Source organism: Calonectris borealis, chromosome 4 (assembly GCF_964195595.1).
Source record: "Calonectris borealis chromosome 4, bCalBor7.hap1.2, whole genome shotgun sequence".
In the NCBI taxonomy this organism is placed as follows: Eukaryota; Metazoa; Chordata; class Aves; order Procellariiformes; family Procellariidae; genus Calonectris; species Calonectris borealis.
Genome location: NC_134315.1, coordinates 65,972,317 through 65,986,908, shown reverse-complemented (window position 1 = coordinate 65,986,908; position 14,592 = coordinate 65,972,317). Strand labels below are relative to the sequence as shown.

General features: G+C 38.5%; 1 protein-coding gene across 1 annotated transcript in view; it reads right to left on the bottom strand.

Annotated features, from left to right (window-relative positions):
• The window catches only part of PTPN13 (protein tyrosine phosphatase non-receptor type 13), a 99,103-nt gene that overhangs the window by 1,223 nt on the left and 83,288 nt on the right, over nt 1–14,592 (bottom strand). Inside the window, exons 33-46 of the mRNA XM_075149926.1 lie at nt 13,436–13,607; nt 13,121–13,331; nt 12,112–12,182; nt 10,460–10,521; nt 9,606–9,762; nt 9,067–9,243; nt 7,660–7,739; nt 6,384–6,439; nt 5,148–5,251; nt 3,869–4,017; nt 3,208–3,298; nt 2,155–2,492; nt 1,384–1,599; nt 216–278 (exon numbers count right to left, since the gene is read on the bottom strand). Coding sequence (XP_075006027.1) covers nt 216–278; nt 1,384–1,599; nt 2,155–2,492; nt 3,208–3,298; nt 3,869–4,017; nt 5,148–5,251; nt 6,384–6,439; nt 7,660–7,739; nt 9,067–9,243; nt 9,606–9,762; nt 10,460–10,521; nt 12,112–12,182; nt 13,121–13,331; nt 13,436–13,607 — 1,947 coding nt within the window. The remainder of the gene's footprint in view (nt 1–215; nt 279–1,383; nt 1,600–2,154; nt 2,493–3,207; nt 3,299–3,868; nt 4,018–5,147; nt 5,252–6,383; nt 6,440–7,659; nt 7,740–9,066; nt 9,244–9,605; nt 9,763–10,459; nt 10,522–12,111; nt 12,183–13,120; nt 13,332–13,435; nt 13,608–14,592) is intronic.

The following is a 14,592-nucleotide window of genomic DNA, read 5'->3' as shown; positions in this document are numbered from 1 at the left end:
AAACAGCATAGCGTGTTAAAAATTGCATGCATTTATAACTATTAAATACGTACTGCTACTCACTGGTATGCATCTGATTTAATTCTCATGACACAAATGTTGCATCAGAGGGCACAAAGACAATCATTATGTGCATCACAGAAAGTTTCCTGGCGTATCAGAGTTAGAATTCCAGTGTCTTTCCTTTAGCGTATACCTGGGGAAGCCAGACTCACCTCTGTCTGAACCATCCCATGTCTCTGCAGACGCATCGTGCGCACCAGGTCTGAGATGTCAAACTACCAAAACAAACAGCAAGTTAAACATTCAGAGAGACATACATGCATATAAAGGAAACATCCCCAGCATCAAACCAAGGAATCCAACTAAGTACATGAAACATTTAGTAGTGAAAGAAATAACAATTCACTATAGCCTATACATGTCTGGTAGATAAGCAGCATGTGCTGTCTCTGGGCCATATGGATGTGGCTCTCCAACATCAGACACCCTCCTTCTCTTGGTTTCTTTCTCTGTGCACAGGCTCTCTTGCTTACTCTTACTAGGAGCTGAGTGTGCAGAAAATAGAGCCCTTAGGTCCAACCTAACAAAACGCTTTTTATTTCACCAGGTCTATAAAGTTCTAGACGTTTAGTGGGTGCTTAGAAACCCCGCTGAGCTAAGCATGACATAGCTCATCTTCTCCTCAAATTCACAAAAAGATTTGCTATACCAGGCCACTGAAGGACATAAACATAAAGAAGCTAGCACCCTCCTGTGGATCACCCTAGAAAGCATATCCCTGGTTGTGCTGGAAAACTTAATTTACATACCCTCATCTCCAGCTGAGATGTTTGGACACTAAGTTTTTGATTCAGTTGCCTAAACAGATACTCTGGTTGGCTTGTAGCTGCCCTCCAACAGTTCATGGATCTCTGACCGACCGAGCGCCACAACTCAGCCCAAACGCCATTTAACACGATAGTTCCACTGAGTACATCCAGCCAGGTAAGGCAGGCTTTTTAACTTTTCCTTCAATTGCCTGAGTCATCATGGCAACACACTGTTGTTCCCAAGCCGTACACCAGAACTCTGCTGTGGTAGGAGATGTCCTTGCAACATAGCCTAGAATGTCTCAAGTGGCACCTAACAATGTTGGATTGCTGAGGTGTCAACAAACAGGACACTTAACAAGATTCCCTAAGCTAACTCAAGAACTAGCAGATGTTAGAGCTCTTCCCCTCCAGGACCACCAACAAAGAAACATTTCACCGGTGCTGTTTTACACCCTGATTTATGTTACATTAAGATATGGCCAGCATGCTACTCAAATTGAATAGACCCAATGGAACACACTTCCTGTAAGTCAAAAGCACAGCTTAGCCCATCCTCTTGGGTACTCACATCGAGGTCTCTGCTGATTAACCCTAGAACAACGTCTATACAAATAAGGGTCCCCGATCGTCCAATGCCTGCACTGCAGTGAGTTATGATAGGTCCTGATTTGTGAACATGCCGCATGTAGGAGATAAAAGTAAGCAGGTCATCTGGTTGAGAAGGGGTGTCATGGTCAGGCCAGGCAATGAAGTTCAGATGGGAAATGTGCCGTACTTCACCTGTCTGAGGTTTAAAAACAACAATAACAACACAATGTAACACATAGGAAGAACAAAAAGACAAAAGGTGAGTTCCCAAAGGAAACAGTCTCAGAAGAGAGGGATGTGCCCAATGAAGGTGTTCTGTAATTCAGTAAAACAAGAGAAACAATGAGCTAAACTGAAAATAACTAGCAAGTAATTCAATAGTATAAGGTTCACTGTGCAGACTGAGCTGATCACACAGAGGAATGAACCAGCCAGACGGAATTATTAGTGAATTTCATATTCCTATATACATTTCTGTGGCCAAAGGCACCTAGGGAGCCAAAATTTAGAATCTCATTAGTATAATGAAATCATCTCCTGGCCCAACTGCCTTCTCCTATAAAGGTCACAGAGTAGCACAAGCTGCAATGAGGAAGAGTTGCCCAGTGATGATCACTGGGCAAAGAGGAGAAGCTCTGGGCTACCTCTTGATGTAGACATTGCGATTGAAAGCAGGCAAGCCAGAAGTATGAGGTTAAAAATGCCAACACTCAGAAAAAAATTCTCAGCATGCAGAAGTAGATTCACTTACCTGAATCTCTTCTAGCTCCAGCACTCTAATGATAAAGCCCTTCAGCTGCTGGAGTCTTACAAGAGCAAGCCGTAGTCTATCATTTATCATGGTGGTTTTATTGAGTACATCTGGCCAGTAACGCTGGCATTTTATCTTTTCTCCTTCAACCTCCTGAGTCATCATGGCAATCACAGTACAGTTCTGCTCCCAAACCATTTGCCAAAAATCTGCCACAGTAGTAGGAAGAGGTCCTTGACATGCAATGTAAATGAACTCTTCATTCCCCACTGGCATGCGAATGAAGCTGGCATTGATGTATCCACCTTCAATCCCAAGAGGTACTCTAGTGGTATCATCTGCAATCCCCACACAACAAAAACACTTCAATTTTGTGTGTGCACATAATTAGACCTTCACACAATAGAGCCTTACACACTCACATAGTACTTATCTCCACAGATGCTTCCAGATCTTATTTTAAAAAAAGAAAATCACTACAATACTTGCTTTAGGATACTAATCAGGACTTCTTTTTGAATAAAAAAAAGATGGCTAGGGAAGAAATCTACATCAGCAGACAGGCAAAATACGCAATTTGAACTGCAGCACCTCTGAAACCGAGGTTGAATATTTCTCACTCAGAACTAACTTTTGTCAGTTCTCACTTCTCCTCCACACATCTCCCACCCAACAAACAGAATTTTGTTGCAGGAAATTTACTGACAATAGTATACATGTTTGTTTTTCCACTTTTACATAGGTAAAACTGAAAAAATCCTTTCTGGCTCCATATGTATATCTCATTTAAGACACAGGATCTGCTGAAACAACTGAAGAATCTGTGAACATCCATCCCTATCTACTACAGTAGTCTATTGTTCACCGATCTTAAACTGCTTTATAAATGCTTGCTTTAAATGTGCAGAAAATGAGTGGCAAATTTTTTTTTTCCCCTACTCAGTAGCAGAACTAGGATTGGGAATCAAACCATCCCACTTCTGATCCCATTCATCTGATCATACAAGTGATGACAAAATATCAACAGTGAACTTCAGATTAGTTAGGACTTACAAGGAAGTATGTTTTTATATCTGTTCTTTTTCCTATTCTCCTTTGCTTGTCCAATCAAACACTGATCCAAAGGTTTTAACTCCTGAAGGTTCTGTAAAGCAGCAATTACACGTGCATTAGAAAGCGCTGAATGGTAACAAGTGTTAAGAACAGTTATGTAACCAAGCCTTTAATAGACAATCATTAAAAAAAATCCTAATGCGGATATGCAAAATAATTCAGTCACAGGAAGGAATCTGATTTCACATAGCTAAGAAAATGAAACAAAATATTAAACTATTATCCAGTAAATATTTTATCTCATTCTCCCAAAAAAGAGATCGTGTAACATGGTGACTTAAGACTTTGGAAAGGCTGTTTTCACATTCTGCAGCCTTTATTTACCTTGTCTATGCCTGTTAACATGATATTCACTTGGTAATTACCAGAAGTAAGAATGATGTAAACACACTTTTGAATTGAATTCCTGGTTCAAACTAATCTTATCTCTCAGCAGCTAGTGGCAGGAAGGGAGAGAAGTCTTCGGTAAAAGAAGTCTTTTCATCCCTTTAGGGCTGCAAATTAAAGAGCTGTGGTATTTAAGGCAGTGATGAACCAGCCATTCTATTTCTAACTGTTTCATACTAGAAAAAAGGACTTTAAAGGACAAATAGTTACTCACTTCAATCTCTTTAGAAGGGACTCCCTGTTCCAGCAATCCACGCAACATCCTGATCACTGACTTCAATTTGGCTCCTGAGTACTTGCCTCCAGGGACCACATTCACTGTAGGGAGTGCAGAGATCTCTTCATTTGTCACGAAAGGGAAATCTAGCAGAAGAACAAGACTGATTGATATAAATATAAATAAATAAATACATAGCTAAAACTAGGGAAATGTAAACACAATGTTGGATTTCCTTGTTGCTGTTCACCACTGTACTACCTGTTTTCTCTAGAATGCCTCCGTACATCAGAGAGAATACACAGATGTGCTCTCAGTTTGACAGGCAAAACCAAATTAATTCAAAATCAGCTCTGATGAATCCAGGAACCAAAGGGAGTATTTTCCTGAACTTCCTGAATAAATACACTGAAATAAACTTCAAATAGTTTTAAAATGTAAGTTCTTCACACAGTAACCTACAAAATCGATGAATGCACACAGGGATGAATTCAGAACTCTCCGCGTAAACATCACAGCCTGTGACTTCATTTTTAGCACTTATACTCAACATGTCTTTCAAGTGGTAATTGTAAGATGTGTTAAATACATCTTTTTTTCCAATAAAGCTTGCTTTCTATCAGGCTTTCAGTGTTTCGCTGAAGCACAACAAAATTAATAAACCAAGAGTCTCTCTGGTATTGTGATTAAAAGCGTCCTAAATCTACTGACTTAGTCTAAAGGTTTACACGGATTATCCTTTTTTCTTTTAATGAAAGCAGACAAAAGGCTGCTGTATATGAATTTCAGGAACTGGCGTTTCTAATGCTATCTTAAAAAGTAAAGACTAGATTCTGCCAAACGCATCAAATTGAGTAGTGTTCCACTCTGCCACGTTGAGCAGCAGTGGAAGAATGAGAGTGAAGATAAAGAAAAAATATTGCCTAATTTGAGCATGGAGTAGCTGGTATGTGAAGCACGTAATATATTGATCCAATCATGGTCAAACATCTATATTGTTACAGCTTTTGTCAGACAGATACTATGGAAAAAAGCATCTCAGCTGGTTTCTACTACAACTACAACATTGCCAATACTTGTTCCTATTAAGTTTCATATATTTATTACACAAAGCTGTAAAGATCCTTTCCAGTGGGTTGCTGAGCTGTTAGATTTCCCATTATACCTGTCACTACACCCTCAAAACATACCCAGGACATTTTAAAATTCACTTCTGACATTTTGTCTATTTAATGTGATCCTCAGTTTTCCACTGATTATTTGTTAAAGTTCTTGCCTTTATTTACATGTTCCTGGCTGACTGATTCAATCGGCAGTTCATCACTTCCCCATGTGATTTCATCTTCATCTGCTTGGCTCAAGGGAGGTTGTGGAGGAGATCTATGAGAGGACAAGGTATGGAAATAAGAAAGAACACCTAGAAATAATCAACACATTTGCAATCTAATAAACAAATCGCCAAAAAGTAATTTATAGCTACAAGTATTTCTGGACTGAATCCATACCACTAATCTCAAAAAACCACGATTTTCTTTTCCTTTTTTAAATCCCCAGAGGGGATTTGGAAAAAGTAACAGTGGAAAAAGAGCCAGGAAGACATGAATCTAGTAATAACTATCACTGTGATTACTTTTCAAAGGCTAAGCAGTCAAATAATGTCCAAAAGCAAATTCGTACCGTTTACATAATTCACTACCTATACACTAGAATATCTATTTTCAATTGCAAGTTTTCTAGCTTTGTTGAAGATGGTGATAAACGTGTTAAGTATTCTAGGTCATAAGGTCTCTGCTTGCGCCAAGTCTCAATGCAAAACTTCCCAAAAACTTAATCAAAACATAAAAAGAAGTATACGCACTTTGACGGAAGCTTCACTTAGAGTAAGGACTAAAATTATTTCACAAAGAAAAACAATCTTGGGCATTTCCAAAATTCAAGGTGGCTCAAAGGGACAGCTAGTAACTTGGCCAGGCATATCCTTAGTAAAATGTAAAAAAAAAAAATAAGCCCCAAGTACCCAAATGGGAACAGATGGACTGGTGGAGCTAAATGGTTTCGTTTCTGTGCTCTAAAACCAGAAGAAGTAACATTAATGAAGCTTGAAAAGATTCAAACTGAAGACAGCATTGTTTGAATGTTTTCTTCACATGCAAGTACCAAATCGTTAGTACAATGCAAATAAAGTTATTTGGAGCCATTTGAACACAGCCCAGTTACTTGTTATAACCACATATCAAAGAAATAAATAAAACTAGGGCATAGTAAACCACTTAAAGCTGACTAGTATTCAGGCAAATTATAACCTTTTAAATAACAAGAATAGACAGAGAGCAATTCAACAAGATATTGCACCAGTATTTTATTGGTTTGTTTTGGTTGGGGGTGGGGTTTTTTTTTTGTTTTGTTTTTTTGTTTTTTTTTGTTTTTTCCCCCTCTCATTATAACATATCCCTCTTCAGAGTTTCAGACTTCACAGGTTTGCTTTCAAGCAACGCTAGAAAAGAAATCTTACCTTTCTGGCATAGCTTTTACTTCGCAATAGTCTTCACAACCATTTACATGTGTTGGCTAGTGGAAGAAAAATTTCAAAACACATTAAAAGACACAGTTAAAACACTCACCCACTGTAAATTTTAAACAATTAACAATTACATGGACTATTTCTGAAGGTTACTAAGTTCAAAGCAGCACATAATGAAAGACTTCCCTCGTTTAGACATCTCATTAACCCAAAATAACAGAGGACAGGAACACTGAGCACTTGGAAAGAGGCTCTACTGTAACAAGGCCAAAAAGCTAACTTAAAATCATTCCTGACTCACAGCAGCAGTAGAGCCATCTAAATTCTCTCCAGTTGACCTTTTTTGTATCTAATACTTAAAAACCCTTTATGAGGTAAGTTTGATAGTGAAAACTTCTGCCTCTTGTCAAGCCACCATTCCTATATAGAACAGAACAGGGCTTTACCTCTAAATGACAGGTACTCCTACATACGCCTTCCTCAACAGACGATGAAGACTCAGCGGACAAGAAGGCATTTCGATCCTCCTTTCAAGAAAAACTCTACAAAACCATTTATACTTATTAGGCCAGCTTGCAAGTTTCCACTGCCATACTCAGAGAATTTTACTTGTGGATCTCCTAGAGCACACTGACACAGAGCCAGATTCCTGATTTGACTCTCAGCTCTACTAACTGGACAGAAGGCTGCAACAGCCAGGACGTGCTGGATAGACAGAGCTCCGCTGATTTGAAATATGAGACAAAACCTGGGCATCTAGTGACTGATGTAAAACAGGACATGCAATAATGTAGGGTAAACCACATATAGAAGATATTCAAGTTAATGAACATATCCTAGCAAAAAGTAGGAAGAAAAGAAATCTCAAATTTACATTTTGGACAGTTAAGCCTACACAGCATTCATTGTAACTGCTTCCCTTCTTTGAGCAGGAATCAAGGAAACCTTTTAGATTAAATGCCTGAAATAGCATTAAGAAGGTATTTTATTATCGCCCTTTTTGAAAAAAAAAGGCTGTTGGGCGAGAAACATAACTCTATGCTTTGTTCTCTTATATAGTTAACTTATGATAGAATAATCATATACTATTTAAAAAATAAATGTTTATACACCATTTACAGCTACTACCGACAAAGATATTTTCATTTAAAAGATATGTAAAGTTATTTCCACAAGTTCTATGCTAATAAGGAAAATAATAAATTGAAAGAGCGTCTGAGAAAGCAAAATCAGCAGACAAATGTCTGCCAGCTTCTCGCCATCCCACCTCCGAAAAATCTTCAGGTAAAGATGACCCATCACAATCTGTGTCTTCAGACTTCTCTTCTGACAGCTTTCCATTCATCTCTATTGGAACAGGAAAATCACGAGATACAGCATAAAAACACCAAAAGATGCCCAGGAGTCACCTTTTCACAGATGTGAATCCTGTTACACCTGTCTGGCACTACACAGGGAATACAGGTGCCAGAATAACCAAGAAACATCTTTTAAGTCCCTTTGCTACCAGTGTGTTGGAAAAGAGGTCTTACTGTACAGGATAATCAGACTTTAGGCTTCTTTCTTTTTTAACTGGAACAGCTGTCATTACCTGTGAGGTTGTTTGCACAGCTAACAGAATATCTGTGCCACAGCGTAATGGACAGACATGCTAGTGCTAGTAAGTTATTAGATTCCCATGTCAATAGTGTTTCTGCAATGCAGTTACAATTAGACCAGCAGTAGGTCTAAACCACAATTCTACTTGTTCTTTGTATTAAACAAGACCTAATTAAGATGTGCCGGATAAAATCTGACCTGTATCTGTCTGCTACAGTAGTTCCCTGCTGCCGTATCTTACGGATCCAATTCATCTTCAGTTGCAAAGGCCAGATCCTAGCTACAAGAAACTGGAAGTAGTGGAGCTCCAATGATATTCCTCAGCTGAGGTCCTGGCACAGCCAGAACATCAGTGTTCCCTGATTTCTAATGTAATGACCAATGACAATAACTCAATGAACTTGAAGAGCAGCAAAAGAGCTGAAATAATTATAATTTTGGAAGGTATATTTTGAGTTCTAGAAGGAACTTCTACAGGAGTAGCAAGCATCTTGCTTGAACTTTTGGAGCATACATACATAGTATGACACCACAAAGGAACTACAAATCTTACTCCACACTAAATTTCAGTTAATAACAACTGGAGCTGAAGAGATAGAATGAAGGAAAAGAAAGGTGTATAGACAGAAGCAGGTAGTGAAAAAAATAGTTTCTCTAAAAGAGACAAAGCAGGTTGGCAAATCGCTTGGTTTTGAGAGATCTCAACACATTTCCAAGTTGTGCAATCTGCAATCAATGAAATGTTGAAACGCTTCAGCATTTCAACATGACTGTAGCTGCAGAACCAGGTACCTAAACAATATGAATTCCACTCGAGATAACGCCAGAATGGGATTCATTTTCCCAGATTACTTAAAGCAAAATCTAGATTTATCAAACCAGAACATGATTAAATTGCATCTGAAGTTCACTGGAATCAGCAACCATCTGACTGTGTTCTACTTGGGAAACTTTCAGTTCACACATCAATTCAATGTCAACTCTCCTCCTTATCAAATCAATGGCTTACTTGGCACCTTGTTTCAAGAAGTATTTTGCTCTTAATGGCTCTTGATTTTTTAATGGCTTATGTTACCTGGCAGGTGATCTTCTGATGTGGCCTTCTTGAGATGTAGAAAACTCTGAGCCTCCGAAGTTGCATTATTATGATTTAAGAGGTTTTGGGCTTCCTCATCTACAACATCCAACAGATACTGGACAACTTCATTGTGATCATCCTCATCATAATATTCATCATCTGGAACCTCTGTTTCTGAAGAGAAATAGTATAAAGTGACATAGTGAAAGTCAGTGACAAAGTGAAATAGTATAAAGTTTTCCCAATATAGGATGTTTTGGGGGAAAAAAGTTAAAGGGGCAGACATGATGGCATTATTTCTAACTACTATCATGGCTTTCCTTCATTTCTCTTTAACACAGAATCCAATTTCCATAAATCCACTTCCAACATCAAATAATTCCTCTAAAGCAGAGCACACGACATGGAGATGTTCTTCTAAAATTGACTGCCAGCCTAACATTGACTTATTTCAGCCTATTCAACAATGCCTTGATTCTCTTGTACTTATACACTAAAGACTGAATAATGCTGTCCCCCATCTCACCTCCTCTTACCTGATTTGTCACTGTGTTTAGAAAAATCTGACATCTGATTGGTAAAGCCCAGGAAAGGTGCATCTCCAGATCCTGAGATATTCATTAGTCCTTTTGCATGATGGATATTGTTTTCTGTATTTGCCTGAGAAGGTCCTAGGATGCCATTGCCATTTATCTAAGAAAGCAAAGAACAGCACAAATTAACTCTTTATTAAAGAGTCTGGCAGTTTGCTGAAGCAGCAAGAAACTCTTAAAGAGTTCGCCACTCTACTTAGCAACAAATAGAAAACCCTATTCATATCATATTCTCATCTGAGATAGCTGGGTGATGGGTGGGCAGCTTTTAGGTGTGTTAGATGTTTCCCATGAAAAGAGCAAATCAAAAAATTTTAACCCAACTAAGAAAAAAACCACATGGTGATGAAGAAGCAACTACTAAAAGAGAACACATGGTAGTAATATTTAACATTATTAAAACCTCTACAAAACATATGCAGGCTCCAATATTTTTGGTCCCACAACACACCATTTCTCAGAAAAAACAAAGAGGGGAAAAAAGAAAGAAAAAACATCTAGTAAATGTAACATGCAAGCATCTTCAGAAACTGTGAACAGAATGGAGTTTTTGGATCATAGCCTTGCATCCTTCTCATAAGACCATCTGTCTTTCGATAAAGCAGTTCCAAAGAAAGAGAAGGTCAATTCAGAAAACTTGCATATTTATTATGATCACTGCTTATTCACATCAACTGACAATAGTGGGTTTGCATACTTTCATTAACAGATTGTTTAATTTATTTATTTTAAAAACGTGTGTAAAGTAGATCCTTTTCTCTGGTTAATGATAATAGGCACAATAAAGGAATATTTACCTTGGGGCCATAAGCATCAATTGTCTTTTCTGTTTTATCACAGGGATCACCACAGGAACAGCCTAAACAAAAATGGGAAAAAACAACAACTTCACAGCAACTTTTTCACAGAAATTAAATTAGCCCCCATCAATTATTTTTATAAAAGAATACCTTATAAAAGGTATTTAATATTATGTTATGACTGCCTGGTTACTGGGCATTGCCAAAAGTTACATCTGATGGACTATACATTATAACCAACTCTAAGCAAAGAGAAATGTTGATAAATAGCTTAACAACATACAGTGGAAACATGCACCTTCGGGAAACAGGGCATGATTCCCTTTCCCTTGAAATGAACAAAATACAAGCCTGCAATCACTTATCACTTTTTTTTTTTTTTTAAAAACATCATCTGACATCTGGGTCCTTGTTCAAAGGTACCTTTCTCTTCTTGGTAAAGAAAAGAGTGATACTATGATATCAGAGACTACCGCTTATCCTAGACATCCCATTACTAGTATAATAAATGAGACAAAGTGGAACCAGTAGATGTTATATACCTAGCTACTAGTGAAGTTCTGGATTTTCATACACATTACGCTTTTACAAACGAGGAAAATTGTAGATGAAATAACAAGACTAAGAATAAGCTTGTATCTTGTCATGAACCTATGCATGACAAGTCATCTACAGGAAGGGAGTTTTAAGTGGGGTCTTCTAAGATTTGGCTACAGGGCTTGTTCCTAATGAATATCTTGACCAAGTTTTTTGAAACAAAACGTGTAGTGTACTTGGAAAATATGTGAGCAACACTAAACTGTGAGAGTTGCAATAATTTCATAAGGCAAGATCAATACTCAAAGTTAGCTAGATACATTAAAGGAAGCATGAAAAACAAAAGACAAATGAAGCAAGACAAATGCGAAGTGCCACATTTCAAAGAAAAAGCAAATGCTTAAGATGGTAAATAACTGCATAAGCAGTTGCTCTGCACAGAAGCAAATGTAGGTGGTAAAGGATCCTGAGTCTAAGTGAGCAAACAAGGAACTATTTAGCAAAAGGAAGTTAATCTCACTCGGGATGTATTAACAGGAATGCTGTCTACACAACCCTGGAAATAATTCTTCCTGTCTGCTTGGCACTGGTGAGCCTCACCCAATGCCGTGTGTGTGACCAGAAGCACTACACTCGAAGAGGAAAACAGCGAGATGTAAGCAAACTGGAGGGGAGCAATAAAATCAATTTGGACTCCTTTGGTCTTGAAAAAGAGAAGACCAATGAGACACCTGAATCCCTTTCAAATGTAACAAATAGGTATTTTTATGCCTGGTCAGAGGAAACAACAACAACTTTATTATTATTAATAACAATGATGATGATGATAATCAATGGATTGGTTTTTTTTAACTCCTTGAAAGACTTAGGCTTGATATTAGAGAGAATATCTAAACTACAAGAGAAATGGAATCATAAAGAGACTATTGTTGAATCTCTTTTCGTGGAGCTTTTAAAAGAAAGATCAAGCAAACACCTGCTGGAGCTGATCTCAGTAAGTGGAGTTCTAGTGCAGCCACTGGACTAGAATGGTAGCATAAGGCCCATATCAGTTCCTTCATTTTTATAAACACGTGCATTTCACTTGCAATAAGAAAGCAGGCAAATCTTACCATTAGCTTTCATTGGCCATGGATTTGAGCTATCGGGGCTTTTGGATTTTGGAAGCACTGCATGACCATCTCTATGAAAAGAAATGTTTACAGAAATTTTTATTAAAAAAAACCCATAAATCATGGTGATAATCAGATATTGATGTAAATATGTACTATCAGTAAAACTGCTAATCATGCTTTCTATTACAATAGTTTTGGAATACTTAAAATATTCAACGAGAGAGATTAAGCACTGGTAGTTAGGTTAGTTCCTACTTCAGGGAGCAACGAAGAGTTCATTAGAGCTGGACTTTCCTTCTAGATTCTGACAAAAAGATTTGACCTCGCAGCCTCAGGACCTTGCAACTCCTCTCCCTTCTGGGATAAAACAGAGTGGGAAGGAGAAAGGGAGAGAAGAAGCAAAGAACGGCAGGCATGGCTGGAAGACTTCAAAAATGAAGTAAATGTTTCAGTCCCAAGTAAACATTAAAACAGAGTAATCTGGAGAGTTTTTTTTACTGCTGTATTGCCATAAAAGCAGCAGCAGGGATCAGTGAAAAATACAGTGGCGCACTAGGATCTGCGCCATAGGATTTTGACATTCACCAGTGTGCTGGGACATCCGTGTTGACAGTAGAACTATTTAAGCACGAAACAACATTTTATCTCCTTTTTATGATTATAGAACCTTCAGTAGCAGTTTTAAGAAAAAGGAGTAATTGTACTTAAATAACCTGTGTCATATTTTGAAAATTATATTTTGAACACTTGCACTTCATAGCTGGACACAGCCTTGTCTTCCCAAGAAACACAAAGCTCGGCAAGTACTAAGTACCCTTCTGCTCCACTGAAGCACAAAAACTGCAAATATAAAGACCCTTTTTGTGGTGTCAGTCCTCAATAACATGCCATCTAGTACCACTCTAGTGAATTAGTTGTCATACCAGGAACATGTTTTACCCATATACTCATACAATCATGTGAGAAAACCAAAAAGTACAGGGAAGCATTTGCTTCCAAAACATACCTGGTTGCTTTGAGCACCACTTTCGGAAGATATGTTTCCAGCATTCTTTTTGCTTCTTTCAGAGTCATTCCCTGTGTGCTTACTCCATTAATGTAATGGATAATATCTAGTGCATGGAGACTCTCCTCTCTGGCAGCAACCGATTTGGGGAGAATGTCACTAATATATACAACTTGGTAAAGGCTGTCATGACCTCCTGATAACAACAAACCTTTGCAAGAAAAAGGGGGAGGGGGGGAAAAAATCAAGTTGTTTCTTTGTAACTGAAGGGAAAAATTTTGCTTTAGAGCAAAAAGCAGTATACTTCTGTGTTACCTAGCTCCTCCTTATGGCACGTTAGTGTAATATCAGGCAGTAAATGAGGCAACACTGGCATTTTAGGTAACTCCAAAACACGCCCTAGCACTAATCTGACAGTCTTTGGGGCAGCGCGGAGAAAGTTTACTGCATCGGTATGACTCATGTTAGTGACATCGATGTCATTAACCTGCAAAAATAAAAGCAACAGAGATCTCCTTGTTAGGTTCAAGTAAAATGGCATTACTGCAGAAACATTTATTACTGTTCCTATTGATGACATTTGACGTTAAAGGACAAAACAAAGATGCTTTATCAACAACAGTTGCAGTTCATCATACTTATCCAAGGAGACAGAACACACAAATGTAACTGAACTTTTGCAAGTGAAGAAACAAGTTTACAGTCCAAATATCAAAATACTAAACAATCTGAAGAGGTATATTATTTTACTCTTCCTATTTAAAAAAATGGAATGCTATAACTGCATAGGCCAACACCTGAAAGTCTGACTCACAACCTAATCCAATTTGACTTGTATTTGCCTAACTTTATTAAGGTTTTATAGTATTCAGCAGTGCGTCAGTGTCCTGATCTAGCAATGATTCACACATGTGCTCTGTGTTTTGCACTTCATCCCTATTGCTCACAGTCCCTGTAAGCCTAAATACAAGTTTTCAGTTGATCAGAAACTAATACCATAAGGGATGAGATGCCATTCAGAGGGACCTGGACAAGCTTGAGAAGTGGGCCCATGTGAAGGGACAAGCTTGGGAAGTGGGCTCATGAGGTTCAACAAGGCCAAGTGCAAGGTCCTGCACCTGGGTCAGGGCAACCCCCAGTATCAGTACAGGCTGGGGGATGAAGGGATTGAGAGCAGCCCTGCCAAGAAGGACTTGGGGGTACTGGTGGACGAAAAGCTGGACATGAGCCAGCAATGTGCACTCGCAGCCCACAAGGACAACCGTATCCTGGGCTGCATCAAAAGAAGTGTGGCCAGCAGGTCAAGGCAGGTGATTCTGGCCCTCTACTCTGCTCTGGTGAGACCCCACCTGGAGTCCTGCATCCAGCTCTGGAGCCCTCAGCACAAGACAGACATGGACCTGTTAGAGTGGGTCCAGAGGAGGGCCACGAAAATCATCAGGGGAATGGAATGCCTCTCCTATGAAGAAAGA